At 53.6% G+C, this 19,082-nt stretch overlaps 1 protein-coding gene across 2 annotated transcripts in view; it reads left to right on the forward strand.

Annotated features, from left to right (window-relative positions):
• KCNAB1 (potassium voltage-gated channel subfamily A regulatory beta subunit 1) overlaps positions 1–17,986 on the forward strand; it is a 39,120-nt gene extending 21,134 nt beyond the window's left edge. For both annotated transcript variants that reach the window (XM_068692939.1, XM_068692938.1), the window contains exons 2-14: positions 2,588–2,631; positions 5,375–5,412; positions 6,541–6,620; positions 7,116–7,160; positions 8,065–8,109; positions 8,499–8,542; positions 9,873–9,959; positions 13,494–13,579; positions 13,694–13,814; positions 14,201–14,295; positions 15,231–15,351; positions 15,832–15,920; positions 16,494–17,986. In XM_068692939.1, coding sequence (XP_068549040.1) covers positions 2,588–2,631; positions 5,375–5,412; positions 6,541–6,620; positions 7,116–7,160; positions 8,065–8,109; positions 8,499–8,542; positions 9,873–9,959; positions 13,494–13,579; positions 13,694–13,814; positions 14,201–14,295; positions 15,231–15,351; positions 15,832–15,920; positions 16,494–16,583 — 985 coding nt within the window. In that variant the 3' untranslated portion in view covers positions 16,584–17,986. The remainder of the gene's footprint in view (positions 1–2,587; positions 2,632–5,374; positions 5,413–6,540; positions 6,621–7,115; positions 7,161–8,064; positions 8,110–8,498; positions 8,543–9,872; positions 9,960–13,493; positions 13,580–13,693; positions 13,815–14,200; positions 14,296–15,230; positions 15,352–15,831; positions 15,921–16,493) is intronic.
• The last annotated feature ends 1,096 nt before the right edge of the window (positions 17,987–19,082 follow it).

Here is a 19,082-nt window from a genome sequence, read left to right on the forward strand (position 1 = left end):
CCAGGCCTTCCCCTCCTGCACCCGCTGCCCCAGCACAAACTGGAGGAGCTGCTCTGATGTGCACCAGGAGAGAAGACCAGCACGCACAGCTTGGCTTTTGGGGCGTTTTCTCCCTCTTGTGTGAAGCCCATTGTTTGCAGGGGCTGCAGCTCACCTCGGATGGGAAGGACGCAAGGTTTAGGTCCTGTAGAAGGAACATGTGGGAAACAGGCAGCAAATGGTCAGCCCTGCTCGGTGCAGCCACGGGCAGGGCTCTCCCCTCTCAGCCCCCTTGCAGAGCGCAGCAGCTGCCGCTTCTCACTGCTCCACGGCCAGCCTGGAGCTGTGCTTTGGTCCGCTTAAATTTATCCCCCCGACTGGCTTCTGGTGGACAAAATCAGTCCTCCGAGTGCAGGCTGCACGGGGACCCGATGCGTTTCTTGATCCCCAGGGAGAGGAGCGGGACAGAGGCGGGCTGGGCAGCGCCGGCAGGGAGCCAGGACACCGCGGGCGCGCTGCTGCGGCATCTCGCTGACCGTGTCGCATCCTGACAAAGCGCTGCGTTTTTTTCATCCAAACACCGTAAAATTTGCTGCACCTTGCAGAATTTGCGTCTTTCCACCTCTGCCTAGATGTAAATCTTGGGAAGTTTAGAGAGGAAGAACGCTCAGCTACTGCTGCAGCCTGGAGCGTCCTCTCCTGCAATGAGTGCGGGGCCAAAGACGCAGGAGAAACACTTTCCCTATTGCTTTGATCCGTCCTTCTCTTCCTAGGGACATTGCTCTGAGGTGCATCCATGCTGGGTGACTTGTCCCTCTGTCCTGGTGCTGTCCCCCTGTCCCTGTGAGCTGTGCTCAGGAGCAGGACTGGGTTAGAGCAGCGATGTCTGGGTGAGGTGGCTCTCGGGGAGGTTCTTGGTTTGTTTTCTTTTTCATTCTCTTTTCTCTCTGAAAATGTCGCTGCTTTGCTTTAGGCTTTGTCGTTAAATAATCCGGGAGGTGATGTGGAATGCTTCTCAGGCCTCGCTCATGGTGCAAGTCCGGGATAAAGCAAACCCAGGCAGTCTCAGACAGGTGGTTGGAAGCAGTTTGAAGGCTGCCCCGTGCTGCAGCTGGAGCCAGCAGCCAGTGGCACCTTCCTGTGCGCAGCAGGGGCTGGAGGGGGCTTGTCCAGAGAGGTGCCAGCCCTCCGGTCCTGCAATAAGGTGTCAGAGGTGGGAGAAGCCAGGCAGAGCAGTGAGAAGTGGTGTATGAACAAGAGAGAGGGCTGCCGAGCTGCTGCAGGGTGAGGCAAAGCGCACCTGAAAGCGGTTCAGCCTGGCTCATCTCAGCCCGGTGCCAGACCTCATGGAAAACGCACAGGGTAAGCCACCCCGTTTCTACATCAGATGACTTTGGTTAGAGTTGAATTTCGGATGCGTGCACGATGTACTGGCACCTTTCCTCCATCCGAGCAGCTACTGAACTCAGTGTGCGGGGAGGATCTCGCGCCTACAGGGCTTGGCGTTTTCTGGTGTTGGCTCCTCAGCCTAGACATAAATTTCTCCAAGCACCCCGGTCATGCGCACGCTAAGTCAACGGCAAGGATAGCTTTTGGAAAGTCAAACACGATGCTTCTGCCCAGATTCGTTAGAGGAGGAGCTGGGTGGAGCTCGGAGCAAGCTTTGGTGCTTTCCAAATGGGAATGGGGCTGGAAATGCGCAGCCGGCTCTGTTCTGGGTGGGCTGTAAGGTGGAGTTACACCAGAATCCTGACCCTGAGCCCCAGGTCAGGAACAGCACATCCCTGGCTGGAGCAGCAGGCAGCTGCAGCTGCATAACCCTAACTTTTTTAGGGTTACGCTGTGTGCAGGAAGAGATAACATCACCTGTGCCAGCACCGTGCACACAGTGGGTTTTGTTACCTGGGGGTCCATCGGTGTTCTCCTTATAAAAAGGTATCGGGTGGGTGCCTGCCCCAAACATATTGTGAGCCTGGGGCTGTCTGAGCACAGCTGAGGCCCCAGTAAGTCAGGGTTTGGGGGGTTCTGTCCTGTTCTTTCTTTTGGATTTAAATAATTCATTACCGGCAGAAAAAAAAAAAAAAAAAAAAAAAAAGCGCAGTAATTGTTCGCTGCGCTCCGCAGCGGAAGGTAAAGAGCTGGTCCCCAAATTATACCTTGATCTGGCAAAAAAATTGCACAGATCCGGCTGTGATGTGAAGGTTAAAGCAGGAGGGTATAATTAGCAGGGCATTTCGTGCTGCCGCGCCAGCTTCACGTTAGGGTAGGGGTTCGCCTGCGGCACGTCTCCCGGCCTCCCGGCTAATTATCTTGTCTGCAGCCCCGATCTGTGGGGGGGAGCCAGAACAGCCCCTGCGCCTGCTGCAGGGCGGCAGGGGGACGGCGAGGTGCGGGGTGCTGATTTTCTGGGGCTGCTTTGGGAATTGGGAAGGGGAATGAAGAGCACACGGCTGAGTAAGGGGAGTGCCCCAGCCAGGGTCACTGCCAGGAGTGCTGCGGGAAGGCAGCCTGGTGGTGCCTGAGCCAGTGGGAATCTGCTCCCCTGCAGGAAAACGGGTGCTTTTGGTGCACACCTGGGTCTAACGTTGTTTTCTTCTTTTTTTTCTAGAAACCTTGGGAAATCCGGACTGCGAGTTTCGTGCCTTGGCCTGGGTGAGTTTGTGCCCCGAGCCCTGCAGCTGTCCTCCCTTTTTCCCTTTTTCCCTTTTTCCCTTTTTCCCTTTTTCCCTTTTTCCCTTTTTCCCTTTTTCCCTTTTTCCCTTTTTCCCTTTTTCCCTTTTTCCCTTTTTCCCTTTTTCCCTTTTTCCCTTTTTCCCTTTTTCCCTTTTTCCCTTTTTCCCTTTTTCCCTTTTTCCCTTTTTCCCTTTTTCCCTTTTTCCCTTTTTCCCTTTTTCCCTTTTTCCCTTTTTCCCTTTTTCCCTTTACCTTCATACACCTCACTGCTTCCATTCCGTACCAACCCGAGAACTGACAAACAGCTTACCAATATTTTATCCTACCAATATTTTATCCTGCCAACATTTTATCAAAAAGGGCATCTCTGGGCGCTGCAGGACGTGTGTGCAGTGCCAGCTGCGTGTGTAAATCCTCTGCTGCCGCCTCCCGTGGCCGAGCAGGAGCGGTGTGGGGCCGCACTCACACAGGTGCTCCCTGCGGTGCCACAAAGTGCTTGGAAGTGCATTTCTTCCTCAGCGCCTTGAGAGCTGATTTTAAACCAGAGGGGCTGTGAAAGTCACCCTGAGTTGTAAAGTCATACAAATAAGGCCTGTTCCGGCAAGAGAAGAGCTCTTCTGGCTAAAATAGCTCCCGACTTGTGAAGGACTTCCTCGCTGGGCACAGCAGGCTTTTTTCGTCCGGGCGCTTTCACCAGGAGCAAATGTTGGGGCAGGGGGGGGGCTGCGGGAGGAAGCAGCGGCAGGAGAAAATCGCCTCGCCGAGCACTTCTGTGATTGCGAGCAGGTGGGGCCGCAGCAGCAGCTAAATATATCTGAATCTATCCAAGTCTATCTGAACGCATCGGGCCTCTGTCAGCGCAGCTGCGGGGCCGGGCACTGTGGAGGGCACGGGGCCAGAGCCAGGCAGTGTCCCCAGGCTGTCCCCAGGCATCCAATTTAAGCCAATCTTGCCTAAAATTCCCAGCTGTCCCTGACAGGGTGCGTGCACCCTCCTATAGGCACAGGACACAGGCACCAGGGCAGCAGTGCCGGGCGCTGCGCCCCCAGCTCGTGCCATGGGGCTCGGGGCCGTGCTGCTGCTGCCTGCAGCTTTCTAAAAGTTAGCCCAAAGCGGGGTTTTCAAGGAGGAAATGTAAAAAGTCCAGCCCTGGGTGAGCAGCTGGGCTGTCAAAAGGCTCCTGCAGCGATGCTTGCTCAGAAAGGCAGTGGGGCTGCAGGAAAAGCTTGGGCCGTGTTCCCCAGCCCTTAGCTCAGTGAATGAGCGCTGCAGGTGGCTGGATGATTTTCATCAAACATCAAGACAGCAAGGCGATCCGTCCAGCTATCCCAAACCCAAACATCCCCTTCAGTGTGAAAAAGCACAGGACAAACCTTGCTCTCTGAGCAGTTCCAGCATCCGCACGGCATCGGCCTCGCCAGGAGCAGGCTGGGGGAAAATCACCCCGGTGGGAGGCTGAGCCCTGGCTCCCAGCCACGGTGCCTTTATTTTTCTGCGAGGTGACACATCTGCCGGCAGCGGAGTTATCAAGTGGTGAATTTTGCATCAGCAAATCACCCAGAAATAGTCGCACCACGCGAGGCTCCGAGCTGTGATGGAAAGGGAGCCGGAGCTGGCTTCGATGCAGAAAAGCCTCTGCTGGAGCCGAGGGCGCCCGGCTGGAAAAGGCTTCCCAACGTGGGCAAGGCGAGCAGCTGTGCCTCGGAGCCGTGCCCGTGCTCCACCACAAAGCCCACACTGGAAATAATGTTTTTTTTCCAAGTCTTTTTGTTTTCTGCATTCCCGCATTGCCCCCAGGTGTGAGCACACCGCTAATGGATGGGCCGACGGGAAATGGCTGTGGGTAGGGGGACAAGTAAGGATGAGGATTTTCTTTTTTTTTCTCCAGTGTATTTTTCTTCCAAACTGCTCCTCTTGGCTGGGCTGTGAATCATCCTCGATCTGACAGCCGCTGCTGGAAATGCCAAAGGAGCCTTGTGTTTTCCGGGAGGGTTTCTTAAAGCACCCCGGCAGCAGCCCCCAGCCTCCTGGTGTCCCAGCAGGGCGGGCGCTTTGTGCCCTGCACGGGGCTGGGGGGCTCGGGGCGCCCCTGCTGCTGCCCCCATAAGCCTGCTGTGGTGCTCCGGGCACGGCTGGAGGCACGGGTTTGTATACCTGGAGTGTGGGGTTTGTGATCCACGGGGTGCATAAATAACCCCTCTTCTTCTTACCTGGGCTCGGGACCTGCGTGCACATTTAGGCAAAAAAATCGCTGTGGGATAAGCAGTCTCAACACGTTTGTTTTTTTTTTTTTTCAGTAGAAATGCATTTTAATGTATTCCAGTAAAAATAACACTTCTGAGGCTTTAACATGGAAATTGGTCTTCATTTGGATTTTTTTTTCACTTCCTTAGAGATGCTTAATGACAAAATGAAGCCTGTTTCTGCTCGTACCGGTGCTGGGTGGCACCAGAGCCCCGGCAGTGTGGGGCCGGCCCCGCGGCTCCTGCTGCACGTCCTGGGCTGGGAGCACCTCACTTCCCTCGCAGCGGGAAGAAGGAAGCACAAAATTAGCTAAAAATACCATTTTTTTAATCCAGCAGCATTAGCTATGGTTGGGGAAAAGCTTTGTTCCCTCAATGACATGTTTCAGCACCGTCACAACGTTTTCCAGCTGCACCACTGGTGGGTCTGCACAAAAAGTGACCTCCCTGGTAGTAACCCGTCATTTTCTGTCTTCTAGGGACATGGGTCACTTTTGGAGGCCAAATCTCTGATGAGGTAAGGAATCCTTGGTTTAAGTATAATTCACGAAGCCAAGCTGACGAGAATAGGTTTTTTAATGAATTTGTGGCCAGCAAAATAACAGGAGCCTGATTTGGTAACAGCAAATGGCAGAGTCGGTACGCAAAGGAATACAAATCCTGGCTTCTGCTACAAAAACCCTAATGAATGTGACATTTCCAGAGATGAGCTGTAATAAAAACATCTACCCCTTGTAACTAGCTTTTGCCTGCTGCTGGGAGTGACATTTCTGTGCATGCCGTTGGCAGCGGCACCGCTCCTGGAGCAGGACTGGGAAACTTCTATTTTTGCAGAGCGTGTGTAATCCGCAGCAGCCATAAACACCAGGAGCGCAGCATCTCCCGGAGAGCTGCCCGGCGATTTTAGCTCGTTTTATTTCTCTTTCTCTCCAAAATAAGGGGAAACAAACGGAAACGTGCTCGGGTCTCCTCCCCACGGCAGATGGCTCTCAGCCTCTGCTCGTGCTCCTGCCCGCGTGCTGCAGAGCACGTGGCCCTCGCTGCCTGCCAGGTACACCGGCAACGCTGTTCATCAAAAAAAAAGGCAAACCTTCCAGCAGCCTGCCTCGTAGTACTGCAGCAGAAAATCCCAAAATAACTTTTGCAGCAGGGAAGAGGCCCAGGATTCTGATTTCAAACCTTTTTTCTTTCTAAGCGACCTGACCTCTGCGGGTATTTCTGCTTGCCGCAGATCGCTGGGCTGAGTTTATTCCTGTTCCTCAGTACTGCAGGCTGAAGCAAAAAGAGTTGTTTCAATGACAAATTTGGCTCGCTTGCTCTCCTTGGTTAGAATTAGCCAATGCGTGGCAAAAAGACGGCTTTAAACGCATTTCTGCACTAAACCCCATCCATCCGCAGAGCGGTTTCTGCAGCCCCATTAAATCGTTGGCTGCTTTCCTGTCAGCAAGCGCAGGACTTCCCTCTGGGAAGAGATTAATTCCTCCCAAAACGGATCCGAGGGAAGGATCCGAGGGACAAATCCTGTGCAGGAAGGCGCGGTGGCACCGGTGCCGCTTCCTGCGCCAGCGAGGGGCGAAACATCCAGCACAGGGGCTGCCGGGGCTGCGAGCAGTGCCCGTGCCCAGCCCCGTGTCCCTGCCCACAGGTGGCCGAGCAGCTGATGACCATCGCCTACGAGAGCGGCGTCAACCTCTTCGACACGGCCGAGGTGTACGCGGCGGGCAAGTGAGTGCCCGGCTCTGCCGGGGTGCCCTGTGCCTCCGGCCGTGGCTCTGCTTGGGAAATCCCCTTGAAAAAATGCTATTTTTGGAGCACTCTTAACAAATGACCCCGTGCCCAGCTGAGATGTGTGACTGGGGCTGCCGTGAGCGCTCGCTCTCGGCGCAGGGAGGGAAGTGTCCCGAATAAATGACAAATTGGTGCGTGCTGTAATGAGGATTAGCGGCCTGTGGCGGTGACCCTCTGCAACGCAGCTCCCCGAGGGAGGAGCAGCTCTGGCTGCAGCCCAGCTAATTAACAGTGCTCCTGGTGTCACTGCTGGGCCAGACAAAAAGGAAAAAAGAATCCCCCCGTAGCATACCTGGTGCTGGGTGTGGGAGGCGGAGCGGGGTGCAGGGACAGGGCACTGGCGTTGGCACAGCACCACCATGCTGGCCGGGGCGGTGATGGAGCTCTGCCTCGCTCCTCTCCTCTCTCACAGGCTCTCTCTCTCCTGCACAGGGCCGAGGTCATCCTGGGGAACATCCTCAAGAAGAAGGGCTGGAGGTACCGCACTGCCACAGGGACCCTCGGGCACGGGGGGATGCGCCCAGTCCTTGCACAGCCGGTGCTGTGCGGGGCTTGGGAGCGAGCTCGGGGGGGCAGCTCCGGAGCCAGATCTTGTAACCACTCAACAAAAACGCTCTGTGCTTTTTGGGCATGCGTGTCAGCTCCACAGAGCTGCTGTGATTGACCCGAAATGCTGCTTTGAGCGGGTCAGGACACCTGCAGGATGCCCAGAACTCATGGTGCTGCCCTGACCATCGCACAGGGCCACCCGTCTGCGCACACCAGTTCCCTCCCCGGCTCATTTTCCTCATTCCCATGCACGGTACCTGGAGACAGACGATGTGTGCGTCGGGGCTGTGTGCGTACAGCAGGCTGGGAATTAGGAATGCAAAGCTGTGATGGGGCCTTCATCCTGGGCAGCCTGGCAGGAGATGATACCTCATGTAAATGAAGCGCATTAGCATACGTTGTGTCTTTTTAAGGGCATTTACATAATCTTTAAGGATTTGTGTGCCAGAGCCAGCCTGCAACCGCGGAGCAGTCCCAGCGGTGTTCTCCCAAAATCCGTGCCCCTGTTCCAGGGGCGATTGCTTGGTGTGAAGCGTCCTGCGGAAGAGAGAAGTCACGTCTAGCAAAGCAGCAGATAAATTGTGTTATACACCTACAATTATGCAGCAAAGCAGTTTGTGAATGATAGATATTTGGTTTAATATCACATTGGGGTGTAGAGATTCATTTGGCAAATGCATCATTCCTGGGGCTTCGTACCTGAGGGCACCCCCCGCGCTCAGGATCCGTGCCGCGTGCCCTGGGCGGGTGGGCAGGAAGCTTTGCGGGCAGCTGCGTGGGTTTGCTGTGATGATTTTATTTACCAAGAACAGTTTTTCTTTTCTGCTCCTAGGCGGTCCAGTCTGGTCATCACAACCAAGCTGTACTGGGGTGGAAAGTAAGTTCAGAGCTGCCCGCTTGCTGTGCTCGTGGCCGGGTTTTTGGGAGCTGGCGCTGGGCAGAGGGATTTGGGCAGGTTATCCCCGCTGTTCGTTTGTGACCTAGTGTCTGGGTGGTTGTCATCAGAGATAACGCACAAGTGATTAAATTCATCTTCCCCCTTTTGCTGAGGTTCATTTCGCTGCCTGGCAGCCGAGGCGCAGAGCAGCTCCCTGCTTCCCACCATAGGGCTGGGAAACGGGGATTTTCGGCACCCGTCCCACCTGGCTGCATCGCTGCTCCATGGGCTGATGCTGTCACCTCATTTGGGGGCATTTCAAGTGTTGCTTCCTGCTGGTGGCTGCTGCCTCGGCCCCCTAACCGCGTGTCCCCGCTTTGCCTTTGCAGGGCTGAAACGGAGAGGGGGCTCTCGCGGAAGCACATCATCGAAGGTGGGTGCTGGGTTTCACTGTCGGGACGGGTTTGGGCTCCCCACAGCTCCCCACGGGGTGTGTGCATGGCACGGCGTTGTACAGGCAGGGCACAAACGGAGCAGCGCCCCCAAAAAGAGACACTTCTGTCGTGGGAAGGCTGTGCAGCGTCAGCTGTGACCTTGTTACGGTGCCAGCAGCCTCCCGGGGGGCTGCTCCTGCCCCGTCCCAGCAGCACGGGCTGGCTGCCCCATGCTGGGGGTGTGCAGGGGGGGAAGAGGCGCACAGAGCCGTGGGGAGGGCTGGTGGTGGCTGCACGGGGCACGAGGCAGCATCAGGCTGGGCACCTGTGCTTCACGGCCCCGCGGCACGGCTCGCAGCAGCCGCCTCGCTGCTGCCTGACCCACTTCTGCCTGCTGGCACGGAGCAGCGTGGGAGGCACTCGAGGCTCCCCTGGAGCCGTGCACGAGCTGCCAAAGCTCCCCAAACCCTGCTGTGGCATGCTGGGGTCAGGCTGAGCCCTCCCTGCTGCCCCTGGCCCCCTGACTTGTGGGATAAACCCACATCATTTCCCCGGGGCTGTTGCTCAAGGCAGCTCTAGGCAGCTCTCCGTGGTAAGGGGGTGCTGGGGAAAGGTTTCTGGCCCCGTTTCGTTCAGTGCCCCCGTGAACGAGCCCCTGGCACAGCGCCTGTACCCGGGCTGCCTGGGGGCCCACGGCCGAGCCCAGCCACCCCCCGTTCCTGGAGGAACTGCCTCGGGAAATGACAGCAAAACCCTGGCAGCAGCCGGAGTGGTTTCGCAGCAAAAGTAGCAAATAACGTTAAGGTCAGTGGTAGCTGTTTTCTATAAATACCCTTGGCAAAAACAGCAGTTTTTTAATCTCAGAATTCAGCGAACGTCTTCAGACTGCTCTATTTTGGCTTGTTCTTCGTGAACATTCATTAAAAAACATTTTGTTCCTGGGAAGATTCGTAGAAAATAAGCGTTAGGAATTCTTTTTTCTCCCTCTCTCACACACGCACGTCCCTACGCAGGCTCTGGATGCCGGCTCCCATCAGCTGCTCGCAGGGAAGCCTGGCGGGCAGGGAGGTGAAGGGGGCAGAGCACGCCCCCAGCAAGGCTGTTAGCAAGCAATTAGGGTTTATTTAATGTTTGAAATGGGAGGTGAACCCCCTCCCTTGGGCTGTTAGATTAGCTCTGAAACAAAACCTGGACTCGGCCCCTGAGAGCTGCGGGCACTCCTGGTGCAGGTGTCTTCCCATCCGAATCTCGGTGTAATTAAATAAAAGCACAAATAATCACGTTGAGTCCTAATATGCCTGTTTTTTCTCTCTGCTCTGCCGTTTGTAGGATTAAAGGCTTCCCTCCAGAGGCTGCAGCTGGAGTACGTGGACGTGGTCTTCGCCAACCGGCCGGACAACAACACCCCCATGGAAGGTTAGTGGGAGCTGTAGCTGGAGGTTGTCGTGCGGCTGATCCTGGCTTACAGGCTTATGCCTCTGATGGGAGGAAATGAAAAGCAAATCTTTATTAAAAATTCAGGCGAGGCAGCTTAAATACCGAATACCTGCTTCACGATATCCTGGAGTCCTATATATTTACACTTAAATGAAAGGAATTTGTATCTCGGAGATGGGAATTGAAATTTTCTTTAAATCCCAGCGGTGCCTCTAACATTGTTCGTTCCGTAATTTCCTTCTCCCAGTTGCTTCAGACAAAGCAGAAATGAATTTGTGTTGGCATTCAGCAGATCTCTGTGCCAAATGGCACCTGTGCACCCCTGCAGCCAGCTCTGTCCCCATCCCTGTCCCCAGGCAGCCTAGATCTGCCTGCTCCCCATGATGTGAAAATGCAGGGTGTGATCCCAGGCGGCTCCTCCGGTGGGTGGTGTGAGATGAGAACTTGTTGGGGGGCCACTGCCCATGTTTCTGGGCAGCTGGGGGGATTGGTCCTTGTTCAGTTCGGTGAGGGGGGCATGCATTTAGGAACGCGTGAGAGCCACAGTGTCTGCTCCCTCTAATTAAGTTTCTCAGCTGATAACTGCCCATCGTGTACGTGGCACGTGCCCTGGTTAGCCAGCAGCAGGCAGAAGGAAGAGGTGCAGGCAGCAGGGCTGTCACGGCTGAGCCCGTGGCAAGCACAGCGGGGACCTGGGTGCCCCCCAGCTCCAGGAGGCGCGAGCACCTCGGTGACCCCGGGAGCGCTGCGTTCCCCTGGCCCTGACCCTGTGCCAGCAGGAAAGTGCCCAGGACCCCAAAGGCAGCACAGATCTGCAGTGGCTGCTGTGTCTCGGGGGCAGGAGCACCTCTGAGCTCCTCCAGCTGTGGACGTGCCGCCCATGCACGCGCGGCACAGCCGAGCTCGGGCCCCCGCGGCTCTTCGGCAGCTCCGGGCACTGCTGGCGGTGCTGCAGCCTGGCAGCAGCGAGTAAAGCTCGGTGAGACTTGGAGCAGGGTGAGGGAAGGGACGTTTTTATTATGAATGGCGCGGCGTTGATTCTTTCTATGTGCTTGGTGCTTTTTTTATGGTTCACCTACTAAGCCACTTCCATCCCGGAGCATCTGTTGAGCCATCTGTCGGTTCGGCAATATCTGGCACGCACAGCAAGTGTTAAGCTACCTTCACAAGGCAGAATCCCAGCCATGCTCGGTGTCCTTAAGTGGCCATGCTTCTCCCAGGAGTAAATAGCTGCTTCCCGACCCCTGCAGCCCCCCGTGTCCCGTGTGTGCAGCGCTGCTGGACGAGCACCTGCAGGGCGCAGGGCCCCAGCCGGGCAGTGAGCACAGCGCCAGGGGCAGGGGTAAGGGCAGGGACAGGGACAGGGACAGGGTCAGGGACAGGGACAGGGCAGTATCACCCCCAGAGCACACCCAGGGAACCTGCTGCCCACCGGAGGGGATGGATGGAAGCTGCCCAGATGGGTCCCAGCCCCGGGCACTGCAGCTCCCCGTGGCTGCTGAGCGCCAGACCGGCGTCCTTTGGCTTGGGGACGCTTGACTGAAGTCCAGACACGCTCAAAGTCCTGGCGAAAGAGCTGCTGCTTTTCTTTTCCCTCTCGTGATGAGTCTTGTCGGCTCTGGGCAGTAAAAAAAAAATGGAAAAAAAATGGAAAAACGTCCCCTTAGTGCTAAAAGGAGATAGCCGCGATCTGCGCTTCTGCTCCTGACCCTTCACGCTTCGTTGCTCCGGCTGCAGATGCGATCCCCTGGCCGTGCCAGCAGATGCTCCTCTTCGCCCTGAGCGATGCTTCCAGCCAAGCAGAGCCGAGCTGGGGCAGGGGGGGCCCAGCCCACGGCCCCGCAGATGTGCCAGGAGGGGCCCGGAGCAGCTCCCAGGCTGACACCGCGCTGCTGGAGGCCGCCTGCCGGGGCTCAGAGCAGGCATTTGGAAGCAGCCTCTCCCCTAACGTGCTGTCAGTTCTGCCATCCTGCGAGCAGACCGAGCGGCTGCTGCTCACAAACCGTCCCAGAGGCGTACCCAAGGGTGCAGGATCTGGTAAACAAGGGTATAAATACATACATTGCTGAGCTGACTCCAGTTCTTCTGGCAGGGAGCAGAGGTGGGGGAAATGAAAACAACCCTGGACCAAAATGCATAAAAGGAGCATGAGAAAATGTTTATAAAATTCCTAAATGATCGTACGGCAAAAAGAGGAAACCCAAAGCAGTGAGAAGCGGGTGCTGCAGGGGGAGGGAGGAATTCCCCTACAGGATCACCCTGCTGAAACCCCGCACATCGCCCTACAGCCTCACCCCACAGCCCTTTTTTTTCTAAAAAAAAAAATAATAAAAATAATAAAAATAATAAAAATAATAAAAAATAAAAATAAGAAGGAGAACAATATCTGGCATCTGAACTCTCCTCCTCCCTGGGGGAAGGAGCCCTCAGGTGATGTTTCCGAGGCCAGCTGCCCGTGCAGGAGGCACGCTGCCTGTTAGAGCTGCTTGGCGCTGCCTCCGGGAGAAATCTCACAATAACCTCCAGACTGGCAGTGTGAACTACCCTCTGCCAAGCTTTTTTTTTTTTTCCTTCTCTTTTTTTCCCCCATAAATAGGCCGAGCATCCTCATGTACACAAGGCAGCTTATCTCCTCCTTGGTAGCGATGCCCAGCACCGTGCCCGAGGAGCCCCAGCTGCTACCCTTGGCTCTAACACCCGGACCCAGGGCAGGCTCCTGTGTGCAGCTGGGTGCTGAGCGGGGCCGAGCAACCTCCCCTGGGTCAGGATCTCGGGGATTAACTCCCCCTTTCTTGCAGCTTTCCCTCCTTGCAGCTTTCCTTGGAGCAGCGTGCTGCAGTCTGGCAGCGCCCACCGAGCATGAGGTGCCTCGTGCGTAACGGGAAGGGCGATGGGGATCGTTTCCTTCTGCTTCCCGGCTCCCACTTGGCTTATTTCTGTCAATTTGGATGATGCCTGCTCGCATCCCCTGCAAGGTTAAATATTTTTCCGTGCCGTTTTTCACATGCTGCTTTGTCGCTGGGAGGATCCCAGACAGATCCCAGCCTCTTGGGTGTGCGGGCTGCCTTGGCAGACAGAAGGCAAGCGGAGGAGCTGCGGGATTTTCTCTTGTGCCAAGGGTGGGAAATGAGCAGGGAACAAAAGGAGGCCCCAGCCCTGCGCTGCGGGCACCTCTGGGTGCCTGGTGTGGGGCTGGAGCAGCTCTTTGAGCTTATTTCCTGACTGTGCTGCCCTCTTGTGTTACATTTTGGAGGGGATATTATTATGGAAGAATAATAATCAGACAATAGCCAGCTGGTAAAAGTTTTCAAACAACTTGGGGACAGAACGTTTTATTTTTACGCTGTTCATGGTGTTTTTTTTCCTCCTTGCTCGAGCAGGAGAGCATGGACAGGCAGCGTGGCGTGGGGAGCCACATAACTGGTGTCTTGGGGTGAGTTTGGTGCTGACAAATCTGGCTCTGCAGAGTTCTCATATTTGTTTTTTGTTTTTTGTTTTTTTTTTTTCCTGCAGAAATCGTCCGAGCCATGACGCACGTAATAAACCAGGGCATGGCCATGTACTGGGGGACGTCGCGCTGGAGCGCCATGGAGATCATGGTGAGGAAACGTCCCCAGTGCTGGCACCCCCGTGCTCGAGGGGGCTGCTCTGGGGGTGGCGTGTTTGGATACATCCAGCGAGTGCCGTGCTTTTTGCTGGTTTCTCTCCTCCAGGAAGCCTACTCCGTGGCCAGGCAGTTCAACATGATACCGCCCGTGTGCGAGCAAGCCGAGTACCACCTCTTCCAGCGAGAGAAGGTGGAGGTTCAGCTGCCGGAATTGTACCACAAAATCGGTAAAGTCTGGGGCCGTGCATTGCATCTGTTCCGTTTTGAGAGAGAAATAAAGAAGGGTCGGAGCAGAGGCTCCCGAGGGGAGCACACCCCTGCTGCGGGTGGAAAGCGAGAGCCAGGTGCCTCGCTGACAGCCTAAAGGAAACCTGGCTGAGTGCCTCTGCTTCTGCCCGCTGAGACCCTGCAGACACAGAGCAGTCCATGCAGGCATCACGGTAAGGTTTTGGATGAGCACCGAGAGCACCCCGTGAAAATACCAAAAAGCAAACCCCTGTCTGCCAGGAAGATGCCTGCACAAATAAGCAGTTGTTGTTTGCTCTTTGCTCAGTCCCGTTTGTGCCCCAGCTCTGCGCTCTCCGGTGCCCTAACAGCTCTGCCCTCTCCGCAGGGGTGGGCGCGATGACGTGGTCTCCCCTGGCCTGCGGGATCATCTCAGGGAAATACGGCAACGGGGTCCCCGAAAGCTCCAGGGCGGCTCTGAAGGTATTTTTTCACCTGGCTCCAGTGCTGCTGTTGTCAGGGCTGGCAGATGCCAAGGAAAGGCAGCCCTGTGGCTGCCCGGCACGGACGGGCTCAGTTCCTCTGGCCCCTGGGCCAGCAGTGGGTCGGGGCTGGCCACGGGTTCAGCTCCCACTTGTGGGCACCGGGGTGCTCTTGGCCAGCTCCTGAAGCTGTGCTGCTCCTGTAGCACGTCTCCCTTAGGAGACTTCATTCTCAGGGCTGCAGAACACCTACTTGGAAGTCTCAGCACATCAGCTGAAAGGAAAGGCGCAGTCTGCGCTGACTTGCTAACAAGCATCATGATTTTGAAACGTGGCATTTCATTGCATTTGTGGTGGTTTTTTTTTTTTTTTTTCCAAAACAAAGTACACCTTTCAAAACAAAATACACAATATTTGCTACAAACTAGCTGAGAAGGCATCATTTCCCAGAGGGAGCTGAATTGAATCAGTGAATCGGAATTGAATTTCAAGTCTGGAGCTGGGAGAACCGAAATCTCAGCCCCTTCTAATTAATTTTCTAATCTCCAACGTTAGCAGTAAGCCTTGAACAAGATCAGATGTTCTCTCCCTTGTTTGCTGGGAGGAAGCGGGGTGTCAAAAACCTGCAGTTGAGCAATATCTCACCTTTTTCCAATTGCAATTGGCTCCAGTGGCCCAAAAATAAAACTGTGGGGTTCCCGATTCCAGGCTGAGCCCATCGGTGGCATGCAGCCCGAGCAGTCCGGACGTGGGCTGCCAAGGGAGATGTCCTGCACCCTGCCACGGCTGCTTCAGGTAGCAGCACAGCACCATGTTCCTCAGCCCCCAGTTACCTCCCGGGTTGGACATGATTTTTAGAGGTGCTGATAATTGCCCTTCCCTTTCCACTTTGCTCAATTAAAACTGACACCTGGCTGCGATGTGGTTTGCTTCCAGTGCTACCAGTGGCTGAAAGAAAAAATCATAAGCGAAGAGGGAAGAAAGCAGCAAACGAAGCTGAAGGACCTCTCGCCCATCGCGGAGCGTCTGGGCTGCACACTACCTCAGCTGGCAGTGGGTAAGCGGGGGCGCGGGGGCTGTGGTGGTGCCGTGCCTCTCCCTGCTCTTGTCAGGAAAAAGGGCCCAGGGGAGAAGGTGCTAGGGGCAGACCTTCCTCGGATCGAGTAGTCCCGGATTGCTCAGCTCACAGAATTGTGTGGCTGACTGAGGAACGGGAAAAGAGCAGTCTGTGAGGCGGTGACCGGTGCAGGCGCGGTGGGTCAGGCATCCCCGGCTCTCCTGCCGTGGGATGGGGAATTGCAGCCCGACAGAACGAAAGCCAGCACTGGTAAAAATGGAAAAAGGAAGCATCACGATGCGTGACTATCCTGCCGGATTGGATTAGGAATGACTCAGAGGGGACCTGGGAAGTGACAGCTTCCAAAAATACTGTTGTTATTTGTCAAATAGAGGCAGGAGTTCTGGCAGTTACCGGGATCGGCAGTAGTGCAGTGCACTGAACCCTTTGTTCCTAACCATCCTGTGACTTTGTTCCCAGCGTGGTGTCTGAGAAACGAGGGGGTGAGCTCTGTTCTTCTAGGATCTTCCAACCCGGAGCAGCTGATAGAGAACCTGGGAGCCATACAGGCAAGTGCTCGCGGCAGCTCCTGCCTGACTCCTGCCTTGCTTCAAGGCAACATGGGACTAGGCCCTCGTTTTCTTAAGGGTTTTAGTACTTTGTGTCTTGTTTCAGGCCTCTTACGGTGCTAATTATACACATTAATTAGGCAAAACTACCTCACTTCACCACGACTGACACTGAAAGAAGCAAGTGGCCTGACGTCAAGGCATGATTTATTCCACTAAATCTGCAGCACCCGTCCTGAGAAAGCACGGGGCCCACATGGGCCTTCGGTAGCCTCTGTTGCTGTTCGCGGATAAGAGCTTTCTCTGATGTCCCTGCCGCCTCCGCTGCCATCGAGCGGCCTCGTGCACGCAGAGCTTAGGACAAGCACTTCTCTGGTTGTCTCACAGCATAAAGTTGCTTTATCTTTCTCCCTTAGAGGAAAACTGTTATTAGATAAATGTTGCAATACGTCCCTCACACACACGCAGCCCCAGAGGAGACGTTCTTTGATGGAATCTAGATTTAATTTTGGAAAAACCTGTGACTGTCTTTAATGGAGGCTTGATTAAACCTTGGCTTTCTTCTGCCCCCAGGTTCTTCCAAAGATGACATCGCATATTGTAAATGAAATAGATAATATTCTGGGAAATAAGCCCTACAGCAAGAAGGACTACAGATCATAATGCAATGCATGACTTACCTGGACTGCATGGTTTAATAAGTGCTCTGTACAGAAGTACAGTCCCGAGTTAATATCCGGTCATTAGAATCAGTCAGCAGCTTGCTGCTCCGTGTCTACTGTTACTGGATCCTCCGAGACGTGTGCTGTTGCTACCAATCTGCAGTGAATTTAAAAGCACAGCTGATCTCCTTTACAAGCAAGAACTTTCTTGTATTTTCTTACCTTCGACGGAATTCATTAATTTTTACTTTCCTCTTAGCACCTCATGCTTGTGCTGTGAAAAACACATGTAAAGCAAAAAATAACTTCTAACCTTCAGGTACTTGGTAATTAAAGAAGGATGTACAGATATATTTTTTCAATGAAGAAAAGCCAGATACAACTTAGGTTTTAATAAAACCACATTCGGGAATTCTCAGCTATAAAGTTTCTTCAGTTAGGTTAACAGACAGAGTGGGTGAGTTCCAATTTTCCGTTTGCTTTTTTTTTAATGCTGAGTACATGCTTTAGATTTTGTTTGTAATGGAAAAATGAACTTAAGTCAGAGAATTAGTTATGCATTGTATTGCTCAACTGCTAACTAGACAATTATTTCAGCTATGTGGTGCTCTTAAGACATATATGTCGAGTAGAAGCCAGACGAGCACAGTTTGAAACCCCCCCAGATGCATGTCAGGTGAATGCAAACAGCTCCTGTTTGCACAATTTTAATTCTAGATAAACTTTAAACCAAGAAATCCATGGTAAAATAGTTTTTTGCATTTTCTAGGAACCTGCCTCTACTTTTGCCTGCTTGTAGACATAGCTATTGCAAATTTCAATATTCCTGAGCTTCTGAGGACACAGATCCTTATAGATCTACGTAGTGCATAGCTGCTGAAAACTACCAGAAACAATCAGGTGTGCGTTTTGGCAGGCTACGTTTGCTTTAACTTGTTCTGGAATCGGGCATAAGTAAATGCATTGTATTTTTCAGACACGGGTAGTTCTTTTGTGAGCATCCCATCCTTCTGCAGCAGTTGATAGTAAACATTTCGCTATTAATTTGCCCACCTTCAGAGCCATGCCATGTTTTACCATGAGTTTGCTTTGTAAAGCGTGCCGATGATTTCGGTTAGTCCTTCACACTGGTACTGAGACTTTAGGGACACGGTTCCTAGAGGTACAGCTATGTACAGTATTCATGGGACCCTTCTATGCTACTCCTCTTAACTTCAGGATATCTGCGACGCGTGCGGCGCTCCCGGGGGCCACGTGGGCAGATAGGAATACTTGACTTGTTCTCTCCTGTATTTAATCCAATAAGCTGTGCTATGTGTAAATGAACTTAGCTGCTGTATATCAAGAAATGCAGTCTGACTTTGACTTCTGCTTGGACCCAATAAAAGCATTTTGTGCAACTGATTCTATCCTTGGAGCTCTGTTACCAATGGTGACACCAGTTATGATAAAGCAGGGGCTGGCGCTGAAAACAGCCGTGAATCATTCTGCAGAGAAGTTAGCCCACTACAGCAGGCAGCGGTCGTACGTAACACTTTGGCCTGAGACCAACGCCACGAGAACATCCGTGTGGCAGCTCCCTGAAGCCGCACTGCATTTCAGCACCCAGTCTCTCCTGTCGGACGCGGGCTGGTCGGCCACAGCAAGCAGAGGGGCTGCTGAGCACCTCCTGCACCAAGGTCTGTCACTGCTTGGGGGCCCCTCCCCAGGCCTGCCAGGAGCACCTCTCCCCTTCCTTCTGAAAATGAAATAGGTAAGTAGCCTGAAATCTGCTTCGTGGGCACTAGCCCTCAGATCAGTGGTGCAAGTCAGACCAGGAAACTACCGAAGCTGAAAAGTTGTCTGACTATGCAGAAAAAAGAACTGTTTCCACTTCCTATGCAGAACTCACAGGCAGCATACGCTATCGGGCTTGCCTTGCAGCCTCTCCTGCACTTCAGCATCTTCTTCAGTAAATTTTACATAAGCATGAATCTTATTGAAGCACAAAGATCAGCAAAGTAATTTTTAGGTTAAATCTGATTATAAGCTTTCTCTTCCTTCCTACAGATTGAAGTTTGTAACAGCAGTATCTGTGACTTCTACAATACGGCTCCATTAATAGTAGCAGTGTTTAGCATTTTAAGTAACAGCTGCCTCACTGATAGCATAGGAAAAAAAGGATTGCCTGATAAACCCATTACAAAAAGCCAGCTGAAGCATTTTAGTTAAGTCATGCCAGGAAAAGCTGCAGGTTTTTTTTTGATTTATGACTTCAGAAATGAATGGGAAAAAAATCAAAAAAAAAAAACACAAATTCAAGAATGTTTTCCTAAGAGATGCTCTTCAGATTCTGTCCTGACTCAAAGTCATTTAAAAATGAAGAGTATTTCCAATGAAAACAATAAACACATTGACTTGTAGAAGCCTCTTCTCTAATGGAAGCAGTTGACAAGCCTATGCACGTTGCTCACCCCCAGAAATACCCACTTTCAGAAAATGACAAAGGGAATACAGGAAA

The sequence above is a fragment of the Anas acuta genome, chromosome 9 (assembly GCF_963932015.1).
Source record: "Anas acuta chromosome 9, bAnaAcu1.1, whole genome shotgun sequence".
Taxonomy (NCBI): Eukaryota; Metazoa; Chordata; class Aves; order Anseriformes; family Anatidae; genus Anas; species Anas acuta.